General features: G+C 37.4%; 1 protein-coding gene across 4 annotated transcripts in view; it reads left to right on the top strand.

The window, feature by feature from the left end:
- Positions 1-16,431, top strand: part of LOC148014816 (protein MICRORCHIDIA 2-like) — a 139,089-nt gene that overhangs the window by 59,047 nt on the left and 63,611 nt on the right. For all 4 annotated transcript variants that reach the window (XM_087665005.1, XM_087665004.1, XM_087665003.1 and 1 more), the window contains one exon: positions 3,734-3,808. In XM_087665005.1, the coding sequence (XP_087521131.1) occupies positions 3,734-3,808 (75 nt within the window). The remainder of the gene's footprint in view (positions 1-3,733; positions 3,809-16,431) is intronic.

Below are 16,431 nucleotides of genomic sequence, written 5' to 3'. Positions count from 1 at the left end.
TTAAGTGTCAGTGGTGACACTAGGGACTAGCCTTAATTAATTAATTAACGCTAGTCTAAGGGTCAACAGAGATTGGGAACCGCTCCAAGCTACAAATGGCCTAGCCAATTTCATTCCAGATGGGCATGTTTAATTTTGGGCAGGGTCAAAAGGGCTGAAATTAATTTTTAGAATTAATTAATTTTGAAAAATTAATTTAATGACTGAAAATGCATTAGGAAGGTTGCCACTTGGCAAAACTTTCCCATGCAACTAGGGAGAAGGGTGTTGGAGGGTAGTGGAAGCTAAACAACAGCCATTCGGAGCTGGGTGGAGGGAGAGGAGGTGATCAGATTTGGCTCTGAGAGGCGACGATGACTGATCGCGCGCCGCGACAAAACAGGGGGCAGCAGGTTTTCTCTTCCGCCTCAAGAGAGGCCGTGGTAGGAGAGGAGGGCTCGTCAGTGGAGCTACTATTTTACCCCCCTTTTTGAAGCTGTTGGTGCTATCAGATTTGTCATCAGAGCTACGAATCAGAAGATACATTTCAGCTGATTTTCTCTCTTTCTACAGCATTCTCTCATCTCCTCCAGTCTCTGCTCAAGTATTCTCAGCAATTTTCAGCCATGGGTAGCAGAGTACAGCCAAATTTGGTGGACAACAGAGAGTTTACTGCTGTAAACCCTAAATTACAGTAGTAATTAGGGTATAGCAGCCACCTTGGGACCCGTGCCATCAGTCAAAGGCATTGTACACTAAAATCAGCACCGGAAATTCGTGGAATTGTGAGGATTTCAGATGCCAACCCATCTATTGTGAATTTGGGGTAGCATTTGACCAGTTGGGGTTCCATTAGAGCAAGTCCTGGATGAAAATCAAGGGGCAATTTGCCCGAATGCTTTGCTGATTATTGGAACAGCAAGGGGATTTTGAATCAGCCAAGGAGATTGTGAAATCTCGGCTTGTAGTTTATCCATCAGCAATTGAAATTAAAGAAATACCGAAAGGGGCGCCAGTTTTGGGGATAACAGGGTGTCCACTGTCCAAGTTTATGAAGGTAAAGTGAGCATTTCAGTTTCTGTTTCTTTGCTAATTGCTGTAATTAAGTGCTTAATCAGGTTAAACCACCCTATCCGAGAAGGAAGGCTGGTTTTCAGACACTTAAAACCGCGGTTCACATTTGCAACCACTCTCTAAACAGGTCCTTAAATAATGGCATCCCTGAGTAGGTTTGATCTGGCAAATTGGCCTCATATGACCATTTACACATATTTGGCTGTGATGCCTTCGTGCATGTTAGAGATGAGTTGGGAAGTAAACTTGACCCGAAATCCACCAAAGGCATTTTCATGGGCTATGGAGACTCAAAAACACATGTGAAACTGGAGCTTGAAGGAGAAGGGTGTTGATGCCAAGTGGAAGATGCTCCAAACGCAAGGCTTGATGCTGGAATAGGGCGTTTGAAGCAGAAGAGGAAGGGTGAAGGTAGCCACGAGTCATGAACTGCAATGTCCTCTTGAAGGGGTGTGAGGTCAGTGGAAGGGGCTAGGGAGAGAAGGGAAGTGGTGGTGACCAAAGAAGGTGGTAAAGAATGATTGAAGAGAGAGAAGTTAGAATGAATGAAGTGACTTCCTATTTATAGGCATAAGTTGTCTAGGACTGCTAGTGCGAAACCCTAAATGAAGTGTGTGAATTGAAGAAGTGGTTTCTCAATAGTTCCGACGCACTATATTGTAAAGAAAATGCTTGTGTACAAATTACAATTGAATCGTACAACAAATGCGCAGATTGATAAAGAAACAGAGTTAGGGTTAGGGTTGACATAGAGACAGCTGAACATAGAAGTTAATGGAATAGAATAATGAATGAATAGATACAACACTCAATGCAGCAAACATATTATCATTCAATATGTTCATTGTCTTGAGGTACCCTAACTCTAAGCCTTATTGTGTTTCTTTATCAGTTTGTGTGTTTGTCATACGATTGTTTTGTGTTTTTTGTGTCAGAGGATTTCTTTGTAGAGAAAACAAGAGCCCCCTCTGTAGAGGAAGCACTATGAATCTGATCGAACAATTGAGTGTAACATAGTAGCTTACACTCAAATTCATAGAACATAGGCATAATGGATTGTGAGATCACTTGTTGATCAAAATGGAAGTATTTTCTAGTCAACTTGTTTAGAAACAATGCACTCTGCTTATTAGGGGACTTAGGAACCCCTCTAGTGGAGAATTTAGTGAGAAGTCACTGATATTCAGCCAACACGATCTTAATGTCATCTTGGTTAGTGATTTTGAAGTTTTGAAGCTCATGATCGAGATTTATAAGACGAGTCCTATCTTGAGTTGTATAATGGTCAGTCAAGTGTTGCCACCGCTTTGATGGGAGGCAGTATAATTTTCCAGCCTGATCACATTAGTTTCTTGCCTGATTGCATTTGCTATAGCCTTGTTCATACTGTTTATGGCGGCCCCAGTTTGTGGCTGCATTGCAGAAATTGCCATGTGGCATATAGGAGGTTGACTAGTTTACTACCTTCGCATTTAATGCAGCTTGGCTAGGATTTTTTGCCTTAAAGAGCAGTAGTTGGCCAGTTTTCTAGATGCAGGCTATTTATACTGCTGCCCAGGATCAGGGTGATCAGTGACAGATTTTCCTGCCTCCCATTCTCTCATCATCGCCTACCATTTCTGTTGTCTCAAGAGTTTTTTGGATGCATTGTGTCCTCTCAGGGAATAGATTTGGAGATGGACTGTGGTACAGCTAATTTGATGTGTGCGTGTATGGCTTCAGGGCATCCATACTACTCATTTGATAGTGACTTTGATATTATTGATTGCATTGTGTGGCCTAGCTTGCAACTCTTACGGGCGACAGCAAGAATGATAGTACAGAGAGCTACCAGGAGGAGGAGGCTTATGGGTGCCCTTTTGAGTAGTATGACTTGCTCTTTAGAATGCTTGACTTGCTAAAATTATATTTGATGCTTTGTGCTATCATTCAATGCACATAATGGTTATCTAATATGCGAATGATGCCACATTTTGTTGCCCTCACTGATGTAGATCAGCAGTGCACGGGCTGTTTGTTGCAGTCTTGTATTCAGCATTCAATTTTTCATCAATGCAGATTTGTTCCTTCATTCTTTGCATTCTTTTCCCATTTGAATATACCTGCTTCCTTGTACTCCCATATTTGAGTCGTCTCAAAGATGAAGCAAACCCATCCTCTCCCAAATACTTCTGGAAATACTTATGTGTGCCAGGTCCACCTAAGATTTTTCACCCAAAATTGCACTGCCTGCAACTGACCTAAGGCATATGAATTGTCAGTTTTGTGCTCAAGAGCATTAATACTATTTTATCTTTAATTCAGTTTTGCTCTCAAGAGCATTTATGCTATTCTATGTCATGCCCATTGAGTTGACTTTGTTGACCTTTGGAAGTTTATAATTCCTTTTTCTAGATAGTAGGACCTCATATGACTTTCCAAAACTATCTAAGATGTGCTTAGTGCTACGTGTATGCAACCAATGCCTGCTTGTGTTATTAGATTTATGCTATTCATGCTGGAAACCCACTGACATATTGCAATTCTTATCTATGGTATTAACAATAGGATAAAGCAACACTATTTGTATGAAATTCACAATAACACATTTGTTTTAAAGTTTTCAAATTTTCAAGATTGTTTAACTCAGTTTTTGTTAATGGTATATCTACATGACACAAGGTGTAAATTACTTGTTCAGGTGGCTTAGATCATGTGCGAGTTCACCCCAAGTTTCTTCATTCCAATGCAACTTCACATAAATGGGCTTTAGGTGGTATGTTTCAGTGAAGTAGACTTTGCTTTTTGACTTGATGTCTAGACTAAATCACATAACTTCTTATGTTGGAACAAGGAAAATGTGTGATCTTTAAAAACAAAAAAATTGTCTTCATTTATGCAATTTTGTGTAAGCAAGATTCTTTTCATTGTCTTCATTTATGTAATTTTGTGTAAGCAAGATTCTTTTCATGTTTTAAAAACACAACAATTGCTTCAATGGCTTTATGCACGAGCAAGGTTGGTTCTTTAATTTGTTTCCTTGAAGTTTATGAGGATCCGCTACTTACTGCCCCATGCACCCGTTGCTGGTATTTGAGGTTGGATCTTGCAGTTTGTGGAGTTTTTGAAGGTAGAGTCCCAAGCAACTCTAGAGCCATAGTACGGACAAGGGGGCCAGATCCCTAGTGGAAAAGGCAAGGATAGCATCTGTGTATCTTGTAGTAAGGTGGGCATCTGCATATGCAGTGCTCCTTTGTCTCCACGTCCAATTGATATCTTGATAAGACTTGTCCTCTTGTGTGTGGTGTTTATGTGTGCAAGAGAAAGAAAGAAAGGTGTATTATCTACGAAAGGCCAAATCAGCCTTTAAGACAGAAGTAAATACATCTGAAGTTCAAGGAACTGTCATGTTTCCCAAGCACAATAAAGAAATTTGGCTCAAGCTGCTAGATCCAACCCATTCAAAGGAAGGGAATCCAATCCGTAATGGTTGGTCTTTATCTGTATCTGATGCGAGGATGCATAGAGCTAACCAATGGCACAATGTACCCCATGGGACATGTATGTGGCTGTGTATCTTGGCTAGATCACAAAATGATCGGGGGATACCTGTAGAAGATCCTTCTAGTAGAAAGTCATCTTCTTCCCTAGATCATGTATAGGTACCAACCAAGTCTTGGTTGTGTGTAGCCGAATCATGTTGTCCTGATGCTCTAAGGAAGGGGAGTCCAAGCTATACTATAGGGGTGGAAGGCGATCCATATATAGCCCGTGTAGTTGCAACCATGTGTCTATCCAGGCATCTTGTAGTGCTGGCTTTGTAGATGACTCTAGAGCAAGTTTAAGTAACTCTGCCTTAGGAGACTCCAAATTGTGCATATAAATCACTATTTAGAAAAGGGCCTTAGCCACAATAGATGGTGCTCCCAATCTTTGCATTGACTATCTCATGTGGTATTGTGGACTTATTCATGACATTAAGGAGGGCATTGACAACACCTAAAAACAATGCCTACTATTGCAAAATTTTTAGCAAAATTGTATACAATTGGCACATTGTTATCAACTTTTTACATTAATTTAATAGAGATGCGGTGCTCATTATTGCTGTTTTTGGAGGCCGTGTCTTTGCAGCCTGGTCAGGAGATGTCGGTACAAGGAAGTTCTTGTATGGGAGAAAGATAGTGCTATAGATGAAAATTGATAGATTTCCTTGGTGAATCCACAATGGAAAAGCAACTAGTTTGTAACCCAACTCTTCTAGCTCCATGGGAATTAAGATAAAGATTTTCTACTACTCTCTAATATAGCCATAGTTATTAAACTCTCAAATTTGCCATTTTGGATATGCCCACAATTACATTACAAAAAGCCCTCATCTTATCTTTTCAAAAAAGAGTATCAAACAAAAACACATTTATCCCAAAATCATTGAGCTAGTCTTAGAATACACTACAAGTCCAATAAGGTCTTCATTATCGATTTTCGACATGTATTAGAGAGCCTATGTGTTTCTAGCATGATGACGATGAGTGTATTCTCTGGGAGATGTAGTAGGTGCCGTCTTTCTCTTAAGTTATGGCTACAAGTATGAAGGAGAGGAGAAGATTAGTGAGTATGAATAGACGTGTCTTGTGCGTTGATGGGCTCTTTGTGTGTGATCTTGGAATCAAATTGATTGAGTTAGAAGGATGTTTACCATGGCTACGAGCCAAGAGGGAACTCTTATGGGCAATGCTCAATTGACATAAGAACCATAATAATAGTTTTAATTAAGGGTTAGAAAGGAAGAGAAGGAAATGAATTAAAAGGAAATTTGAAAATTAGAGGAAGAAAAAGCCATTGGAGGCCGTTGGGAATTGGAGAGGTCGTAAAGATGAAGGATGACGCCATCATAGTGGAAGATGGAGAGAGGGAGAACGGGAAAAGGCTACGATTGCTGGTGGAAGAGGATTAGAAAAGGAGAAGGAAGACAATTGGAGAAGAGAGAAGAGGGGAGTTCGTTGAAAAAGGAGTCGTGGAAAAAAAAGGGGGCGCCACATTCCTAAACGCCATCAATTAGAGAGAGGGAGAGAGATAAGAGGCTCCCCAAGCCATCAAAACAAGAGGATTGCAAAAGAAATGTATCGAGGAAAACCAAGAGAGGAGCATTGAAGCCAATGGCTTATAGGAAACCATCGCCATGCCTTCTTCTCCAACCTCAATTTCGAAGCTTCAATGTACCTCCTTTTTCTGAAGTGATAGGGTAAGAGAATTGTCTGTTATCTTCGAATCTCTCTAGTTCGCTCCTGATTCTGTGGACAGATAATGGAGATATTGAATTACTCTCCTCCCCTAGCTTAGTCGTCAACATGAAACTATGGAGGCTAAGCTCTTAAGCTTGAAATTAATCAAGATTAATTCTTAAGAGAGTTATAAGTGGCTATTCCATGACAACAATGCTTCGAAAATGAAAACTCAAGGAAGTGAAAAATGATGAGCTCGCTGTTGGGAACGATTGGATAGACTTCCCTTGGCTGGATTGCAAAGGACACGGCTCCCAAAGACGCAATTACGATTTTCGTACTTGACGTAAGTGCCTTAACTCGTTTAACATAAAAAAATGATTTTATATAAATATTTCTTTGGTTTGGAATTTTTATAAAATGTCTTTGAACCTCATTTTTAACTCTGGATAGTTGTTAGAATTTATGTAGATCTAATTTTATATTTTAAAAATAAAAAATAGTAAACAATACTTTAAAATGGCTTAAAAATAGTATAGATAAGTTTTTATAAAATATTTGCCTGAACAATTATGAGATGGAATATCTTTTTAATGAAGTATTTATTGTTGAAATTATTTTTCAAAATTTTAAGATGTTTAATATGTTTTAAAAATCAATAACAGTTATTTTAGATGAAAATTATAGTATTTTTTGATAAAAATCATGTTTTAAATTTAATAAAAATTAGGATCTTCTATAGAAAACCCGTGAATATAGTTTTATATATTTTATGAAATGCTCTTGGGATTAGAGGAAAAAAAAGTTTAATTTGATGTTATTACTTTAAATATTATTAATATAAAATATGGTGTATCTAACTTTATGCAAATCAAAAGTGTTGACAAGGTATTAAGTTATACCATATTGGAGAAGGGAAATGTTTTTAAAAGAAAACTAGAGTTTATGGGTTGGAGGAATGCTAGTTGATTTGATAATAAAAAGAATTAGATAGAACTATTGGGTCTATGCTCTGAAGTTAATTTCTCAAGGGATAAAAATCCTAGGTTTAGTATTTTAGTGTGCAGTACAGAGATAGAGACGAAATGCGAGAATATGCAAGTTTATTGGGTTCTTGATATTAGATTAGTTGGACTACTACGAAGAAGTGTCGTAACTATTGAAGAAGGCTAAGATAAATCATAGAAATTAGTTATCAATATCACCTATTTAGTGTAACAACTCCTAGGAGTTGGCTTAACAACCTGATTAAAAGTGGCTTGGTGTTTGGCCGGTCAACTTTTGGTGCGTTTACCGGGAGCCAAGTGTACTCGAACATGTGATCAATCTTCTTAGGATATTGAAATCGTAGGTATTTATGAGTGAGTACGAGGTCTCTTTCCAAAGGGACTATTTTCCTAAATTGCCCCAAAATTGCCAAAGGAGAATATTGGATTGGATAAGAGACACAGACTTAGTAGAGGGGGATAAATATTTTGGCCTGAAATTAACTATAGACGTAGAATAATTAGCTTCTTGGAGTTAGGTTTATAATGATTGCGCGCAAACCATAGTTTTATTAGCAGCACACTTTGGGCTAATAGATGCAGTAGAAATAAATATAATCAGTGTATCGTACTACTTTGATTGGTATTATTGTAACGCTTATCGAACTTTTAAAAGAGTGATATGGGATGATGTGTTGCCTTGGATTCGTGTATCCAGAGGTTTAAAAGTTACTTTCGACACGAAAGACGTTAAAAGATCGCCAACAATGACGGAGGGAATTGTTTAAAAAACCTCGGATGGAATATCCAAGTACTTCAAACGGGATATCTAAGAATAGTCTTGTGTGTTCGTTCCTTTAAATTCATCGGTAATGGCAAGTCCAAATGTATCAAGTGTACCTTTAAATCCGTACACTTCTATTCTGGCCTACATGATGCAAACAGAAATGCCTTCTATGCCGCAATTTCAGTCCCCTCTTGATGAAGCAAAAGTAGCTGATATTATTGCAAAATCCCTAGGAAAGTTGAAAGAGGAAATTAGGAGTGTTGTGCAAGCACCTTTGAAAGAAATTTATTCGATAACAACACAGTCTTCTAGTGCATAACAATCCTCGAGTAGCTCAACTCCAAACCCACCTAGATCCAATATCTGGTGTGGTAAGTGTCATGGGTATGGCCAGGTGGCTACAGAGTGTTTGACGCCTTCAAGACTAATGCCTGACCATCCACCATTCTATACCTTTTGCCTTAATACAGGGCATCTAGATATAAATTGTTGGCATAAGATTAGGTCAAGAGCAACAACAAGCTCATTTAATGCAAATGAATTACAATTACATGGATTAATAATACGACTTATGCAATTGGATCACCTAATCAACCCTTTAGGCCGAGAGGATTGCCAACCCAAGGTAGATCCCCAGTACCCCGAAATAATTATAATAATGATGGAAACAGAGGAAGAGATTCTCATTTTTGGAGAAATAATGGTACTTTTCGTAATCTAATGGGGCAAGGGGGACTACAAAGGCCTAGTTTAAATGCGCATAAAAATCAAGACTGTACTCATTTATGTAGGAGGTGTAGTGGCAAAGGGTATCATGAAGAGGATTGCCCTAAGCGAGAAGATAACCAACCTAATGACAGGGGTAAGCAAGTTTCTAATGAAGACTCAACCTCATCTGCAAATTTAGTTGAAGTAGAAACAACAAGGCAAGAAAATGGAGTTAGGTCTAAGTTCATATTCCGTAGGGTGACCTTTAAGACTGACCCCATGATTGGTGTGGTTATTAGAGCAAAAAAGCAGCAACAAGAGGAGTAAGGTTTCGAGAAAGAAAGTTTACAATTAAAAGAAGCAGCAAAGGATAAATATAAGGATATAGATCCTAATGTAGAGCTAGCTGAGTCAGATTCTCCACAACATTCCTCTGACCATCCATTATTACGTGTGCCTTTAGCAAATCCTAAGATTCAAGTGGGAGTAGCTGCTTTTTTTTGAAAGACTGTTTCCTCCTAAGGAGTAAAGTAAAGAGCAGGTGGAAGCAGTGAATAAGACCTATGATCTTTGGGCTGCATTAGAACTAGTATCTTTGACCATTAACCTTCGACAATTGCTAGAAATAGTGTCTACACGTCAAAAGCAACTTTATCATAAATTAGTTCGGCGTCAAAGGAAGAGGACTGAAATTAACATTTCTAAAGTAACCGTAAGTTCTTCTAAAAGAAAAGTAACTAAGGATGTGAAAATTGTAGATTTGTTTGTGGATCCAGGAGCTTTAGTTATAGTTACTACTATTAATGGCCACTTGCTGAATGAAGTGCAGCTACATGGTGGCTCAATAGTCAATTTGATGACAGAACAAACGATGCAAGAATTAGAATTTAAGAATCTAGAACCTATCAATATCGTTTTACGTGTGGCTGATCAAAGGAAAGTGATTTCTTTGGGGTTACTTTGTAATGTGAAATTTGTAATTGCTGGCTTAGAATTTAATGTGAATTACTTAGTAGTTTGCTCATTGTCATATATCTCTTCATATTCTATGTTGTTGGGTTGACCTTGGTTATACCAAGCAAAGTGCACTCAGGATCGGTGTAAAGTTTCAATTGTGATTGGTCCTTGAAATGATGGGGTTAAAATACAAGTTATTTCGAAAGGATTTTTGAAAGAGTCAGGAGATGAGATGGTTAGTGAAATGAACGAGAAATCCAATAGTGAGTTTTATAATTCGGAAATGGAGAGGATCGATAATGAAGGGCCTTAATGCCTGATTATTTAGAACACAACGCCCAGCAAGAGCAAAAAAAGTGGAGGTAAATATAGTACATCAGCCTCATAAGGTAGAACAGATAGATATTGGTGATTATGCTATAACATTTTCATCAGACAATGATTCGGATAGTGATATTGCTCACTGATTGTCTACGTTTGAAGATACAACCCTAGATTGCTTAATGCTCTCTATAGGAAAAGCGGAATACTTTGATGATTCGCTTGAAACATATTCCTGATTATCCATGGATCAGGAATAAAATAAACCAAAAGATGTATTTTTTACGTATAGCAGGGCAGAAGTGATTTCTATGGATGAATTAGAAGAGGAAGAGATGCCTGAGTTAGTGACATTTAATGTAGATGACATCTTAACACCCTCTTTGGAGAATATGGAAGAATTTGACGTCACTAAGAATAATAATGGCATGTCTAAGAGTAGGGTTTTTATTGTTTTCCCTTATGAGGAAAATGCTCTACCCTTTGGATTTGAACAATTGCCAGATAGAGCTCAAAGAACTTATTGTCACCAGTTAGAAAGAAAGGAAAGAGAAAGAAGGAGTAGGAATAGGTGCAACCCGTTACAAAGACCAGTATTACATGATGATGAGGATGACTCAGCTTCGGCCTTGCCTAGGTTTGCACAAACATCTAGTGAACATCATGGTAATTATGATAGGATTATTAGAGAATTAAATGAGGCTTTGGAAGTAGAACGTGAGGCAGCAGTGACTGCTGTAAATGAACCAATGAAGAAAATTACTGAGTTACAAAAGGAAAAGGCAGAATTTCAATTTAGAGAAAGGTGATATCTAGATGAAATTTCACTTCTAGAGTTGTGTTTAGAGAAACAAACATCAGAATTTAGTAGTGGGGGGTTACGGATGGAACAAGCTTTATATATAGATAAGAATTATTGGGACGAATATGAAGAGACTTATCAGTTTTGGAAAAAAGATAAGTCTAAGTGTCTTTTTGAACCAGAAACTCGAGTGAAAAATCTTACTAGTGCTTCTCGGTTGCATCATTCCTTTAAGTGCTTCAATGAAACTATACAGAAGATGTATCATTGTTCTAAAGAACCACTAGTTGGTTATCAACGATTGTAATCTAAATCCGCTAAGATCAAGAGGCAAAATATGCCTGAGGTTGTATTACCTCATCCTAAAAAAAGAGTGATGGATTTTACTATCTATGGGGATGGAAAGGAAACATAACTTAGATGGTTTGAACTTGTGACACCTAGGGATTTTGTAGAACCTAAACAAGTCATACATTATCTGGGTTCTCAAATTCAAGGTGAAGAAAGTGAGGATCTACATTCATTAATTCTTAAGCTTAAGGGTAACCAATGGTCTTGGAGTTTAGATGATCAAGAATGTTTAGAAAAGAACAATAAAATCTTACGTCAATACCGTCGTAAGTTACATGATCAATATCCATGTGATCAAGAGCAGATTCTTCAGATGATAGGTTCAATAAATACCATGTTCATGACAAAGTATAATATAAATTTGAAGCCTATTTTGCATGGCTTGAGTAAAGGACAAGGAAGTCATACTAGTACGCTATTTCTAGATCTGTGGGATGTCCACATGATAGAAATGATTGAGGTTATTCAGAATGATCTCACCATTGTTCCTTATACGGTTGTACCCTTAGTACATTTTGGTGAATGCAAGGAAAGAAGGACGAGAATTGAGTGCTAGGAATAATTTGTTTGAAAATGTATCGATGGGGATATCTGAGGATGTACCTATGATCAACCCTCGGAAAATAGCCTCTTTGTTTCTTGAAGGGCCCGAAGTGGAAGTAGTTAAAATAGAAATGGCAAAAGGGAAATATTTGAATCTAGGGACTCAATTGGAATCCCAAGATCGAGAAAGGTTTGAGGAGGTATTACGAGCATACGTTGGGGAATTTGCTTAGTCTTATACTGACCTTAAAGGTATTAAAGCTGAACTTTGTCAAGATTATATTGATCTAGAACCAGGCACAAAACCCGTATGTCAACGCCAACAACGAACAAATCCTGTGTATGCAGAATTGGTCAAAACTGAAATTACTAAGCTTTTAGATGGGGGATTTATTTATCCTGTTGCATATAGTGAATGGGTTTTCCCTATTGTAGTAGTACCCAAGAAGAACAATAAGAAGATTCGCATTTGTGTTGATTATAGAAAACTGAATAGGAAAACACGTAAAGATCATTTTCCTTTGCTATTTACAGATCAAATACTTGATAAAGTTGCAGGCCATGAGCTATATTCTTTCATGGATGGGTTTAGTGGTTACAATCAAGTGTTGATTCACCTTGATGATCAATCCAAAACTACCTTTACTATTGAATGGGGTACATTCGCTTAGAAAGTAATGCCCTTTGGCTTATGTAATGCACTCGCGATATTTCAAAGAGTTATGATTTCGGCTTATCAAGATTTTCTACAACAATGGATGGAAGTTTTTTTTAGATGATTTTTGTGTCTATAGCACGGCAAAAGAAATGCCGGATCAATTGGCGCAAGTGTTTGAACGTAGTGACGAAGTAGGTATCTCCTTGGACCCTGATAAATGTATTTTTGGAGTGCAAAAAGGAACATTGTTGGGGCATATCGTTTCTAAAGAAGACATTGCTATGGATCCGGCCAAAATTTCTAAGATTTATGCATTTCCATCTCCAACAAACCTTAAGCGATTGCGTGGATTTTTGGGGCATCTAAATTATTACAAACGATTCATTTTTGATTTCGCAAAAGTGGCCTTACCTTTGATAAATTTGCTATGCAAGGACACTCTTTTTAATTGGGTTGCTGCTTGTTAAGAAGCATTTGAATTTCTTAAGCAAAAGTTAATTGAAGGACTAGCATTGGCACCTCCGGTTTGCATGAAAGAATTCCATATTCATGCCGATGTATCTATGTATGCTGTAGAAGCTACTTTATGCTAAGCAGATAATAATAAAGTGGATCATCCAATTCATTACTCTAGCCGTAATTTAAGTGATGCGGAAAGAAATTATACTACCACTGAGAAAGAATCCTTAATAAACTTGCATATTCTCGCACTTCGTGTCTATCTCTTTACTGGGTACCAAAATACTAAACCTAAGATTTATATCCCTTAGGGAGTAAATTTCAGAGCATAAATCCAATAGTTTCATCTAATTTTTTAAATTATCAAATCAACTAACATTCCACAAACCCATAAACTCTAATTTTCTTTATAAACATTTTCCTTGTTCCATATTGGTATAACTTAACACCTTGTCAACACTTTTAATTTGCATAAAGTTAGTCACACCATATTTTATATTAATAATATTCAAAGTAATAACATCAAATTAATTTTCTTTTCTATAACCCTAAGAAAATCTCATAAAACATCCAAAATTATATTCTCAGGTTTTCTTTAGAAGATCCTAATCTTTATTGAATTAAAAGCATGTTTTTTATAAAAAAATAATGTAGTTTTCATAAAAAATAACTGTTTTGATTTTTAAGACATATTAAATATCTTGTAATTTTTTTAAAAAAATTCAAAATACTTTCAGTAGTATATACTTCATTCAAAAAATATTATATCTCATAATTGTTCAACCAAATATTTTATAAAAATTTATCTATACCCTCTTTAAGCCATTTTAAAGTAATTTTTATTATTTTTGATTTTTAAAATGTAAAATCAGATCTACATGAATTTTAATAACTATCCAGAGTTGAAACTGAGTTTCAAAGACATTTTATAAAAATTCCAAACCAAAGAAATATTTATGTTGAATGACTTTTTTGTGTTAAACCAGTTAAGGCACTTAACGTCAAGTACGAGAATCGTAATTGCGTCTTTGGGAGCCGTGTCCTTTGGAGTCTAGCCAAGAGGAGTCTATCCAGTCGTTTCAAACAACGAGCTTATTACTTCCCTTCTCCCGAGAGATCCATTGGCCAATTGCATTGTTGCCTTAGGAATGGCCCTTTAGAACTCTTTTAGATAAAATTTGATTAGTTTTAAGCTTGAACCCATGGCTCTCATGGAGTTGGGGATGATGACTTGTGAAGGAGAAGAGAGTAATTGAATATCTTCATCGGCGTCCATTGAATTAGGAGCGAAGTGAAGCGATTGAAAGGCAGAAAATGGTTCTCCTCCCCTATCACTTCACATTAGGCAGGTGTATTGAAGCTTCGAAATTGAGGTTGGAGGAGAAGACATGGCGATGGTTTCCTACAAGCCATTGGCTTCAATGCTCCTCTTGCTCTTGCTCAATTACATTTCTTTTGCAATGCTCTTCTCTTGATTGCTTGGGGAGCCTCCTATCTCTCTCCCTCTCTCTAGTTGATGGCATTCAGGAATATAGCGCCCCCTTCTTTTTCCACGATTCCTCCTTCTTCAACGAACTCTCTCCTTTTCTCTTTTCCAATTGCCTCTCTATTGCCTTCCTTCTCTTTTCGTAATGCTCTTCCACCAGCAATTGTAGCATTTTTTCCTTCTCCCTCTCTCCATCTTTCACTATGATGGCACCATCCTTCATCTTTACGATCTCTCCTATTTCCAACAGTCTCCAATGGCCTTTCTTTCTTGCTATTTTTAAAATTTTTTTTCCTCTTGTAATTCATTTCCTTTCCCTCCGCTTGCTTTGATTTGTACAGAAGCTGGCAATGTTGTTTGCATCATTTTTAATATTAACATCAAGAATTTTCATAGCATTTTGAAAGTTGCCAAACTTTTCTTGCAGAGCTTGTTTCTCTTTTTCCAGCTCCATATTCAAAGCCATCATTTCATTTCTTTCTTCTAACAAAAACTTTATCTTTCTACCCATCTTTCTGAACTTGAGAGCTCCATTGTCATCCATCTCATGACTATTGAGGGAAAGTTCATTGGCATGATTAACAGTTCATGATAGACAGAAGCCTCTTTCAGAAAAATTTCCACTTTCTCCCCCTAGCTAAACCTTAATAAAATCATTATTATGGTTGTTGTATTGATTGATGCAGCATTGCCCATAGGAGTTTCCCCTGGCTCATAGAAATGGTAAATATCCTCCCAACTCAATCAGTTTGGTTCCAAGTTCACACACAAAGGGCCCATCAACATGCAAGACACGTCTATTCATACTTACTAATCTTCTCCTCTCCTTCATGCTTGTAGCCATAACTTAAGAGAAAGATGGCCTCTGCTAGATCTCCCAGAGAATACACTCATCATCGTCATGCTAGAAACACATAGGCTCTCTAATACATGTTGAATCGATAATGAAGACCTTATTGGACTTGTAATGTATTTTAAGACTAGCTCAATGATTTTGGGATAGATGTGTTTTTGTTTGATGCTCTTTATTGAAAAGATAAGATGAGAGTTTTTTGTAATGTAATTGTGGGCATACCCAAAATGGAAAATTTGAGAGTTTAATAACTATGGCTACGTTGGGGAGTGGTGGAAAACCTTTATCTTAATTCCCATGGAGCTAGAAGAATTGGGTTACAAACTAGTTGCTTTTTCATTGTGGATTCACCAAGGAAATCTATCAGTTTTCATCTATAGCATTATCTTTCTCCCATACAAGAACTTCCTTGTACTGACATCTCCTGACCAGGCTGCAGAGACACAGCCTCCAAAAGCAACAATAACGAGCACCGCGTCTACATTAAATTAATATAAAAAGTTGGTAACAATGTGCCAATTGTGTACAATTTTGCTAAAAATTTTGCAATAGTAGGGATTGTTTCTAGGTGTTGTCACTTAATTGGAAAGTGTCCTCACGAGCACAGCTACATCACGAACATTCAGCATCGCAAACACAGCTACCACGAGCTCTACGAGGGCACCTCAAAAGAGAAATATACTCTCCCTCACTGAATTGTGAAGCGTCCTTGCGAGCACAGCTACATGAACTGTAAAATTGCACATAGAAAACTAGTAGACATTGAAAAGATAGGAAAATATTTATCAGTGGCATATTATAAATCCAGCAAAGCAAATATTCAATTAAGTTGTGTAAAAACTTGTGCATACTAACATTCCCTTACTCACTCTCCCTACTTAAGTGCATAACATAGCTTCCTCTGGTTCATAGAATATACCAACTAGGAAGCTTCATAGAGCTGCTAAACAGCAATAATCCCTCTAGGCAAGAAAATGCCACACTAATATTCTACTAGGGATATTGCCTCCGAAATAGCCTTACTGATAAGGTTCATGCCTAACAAAGAACCCAAACAAAGCAAACTAACAATATAACACCAAATAGGACTCCTATGGTGTAGTTGCTTAACCTTTCTTTCCATGTCAAAAGAGTACATACATTGATTTTGCTTTCCAAAAGGTCCCACCCGAAACCTTTCTATGATCTAGGTCCGAGTATTATCGACATCAATTTCAGTGTCTTTTTGAGGCACCTTAATAGTGGCTTGATCAACCACCACAG

The sequence above is a fragment of the Lygodium microphyllum genome, chromosome 24, assembly GCF_053477565.2.
Source record: "Lygodium microphyllum isolate KBCC chromosome 24, Lygodium_microphyllum_v1.1.10, whole genome shotgun sequence".
In the NCBI taxonomy this organism is placed as follows: Eukaryota; Viridiplantae; Streptophyta; class Polypodiopsida; order Schizaeales; family Lygodiaceae; genus Lygodium; species Lygodium microphyllum.
This window is presented reverse-complemented; position numbering and strand designations above follow the sequence as displayed.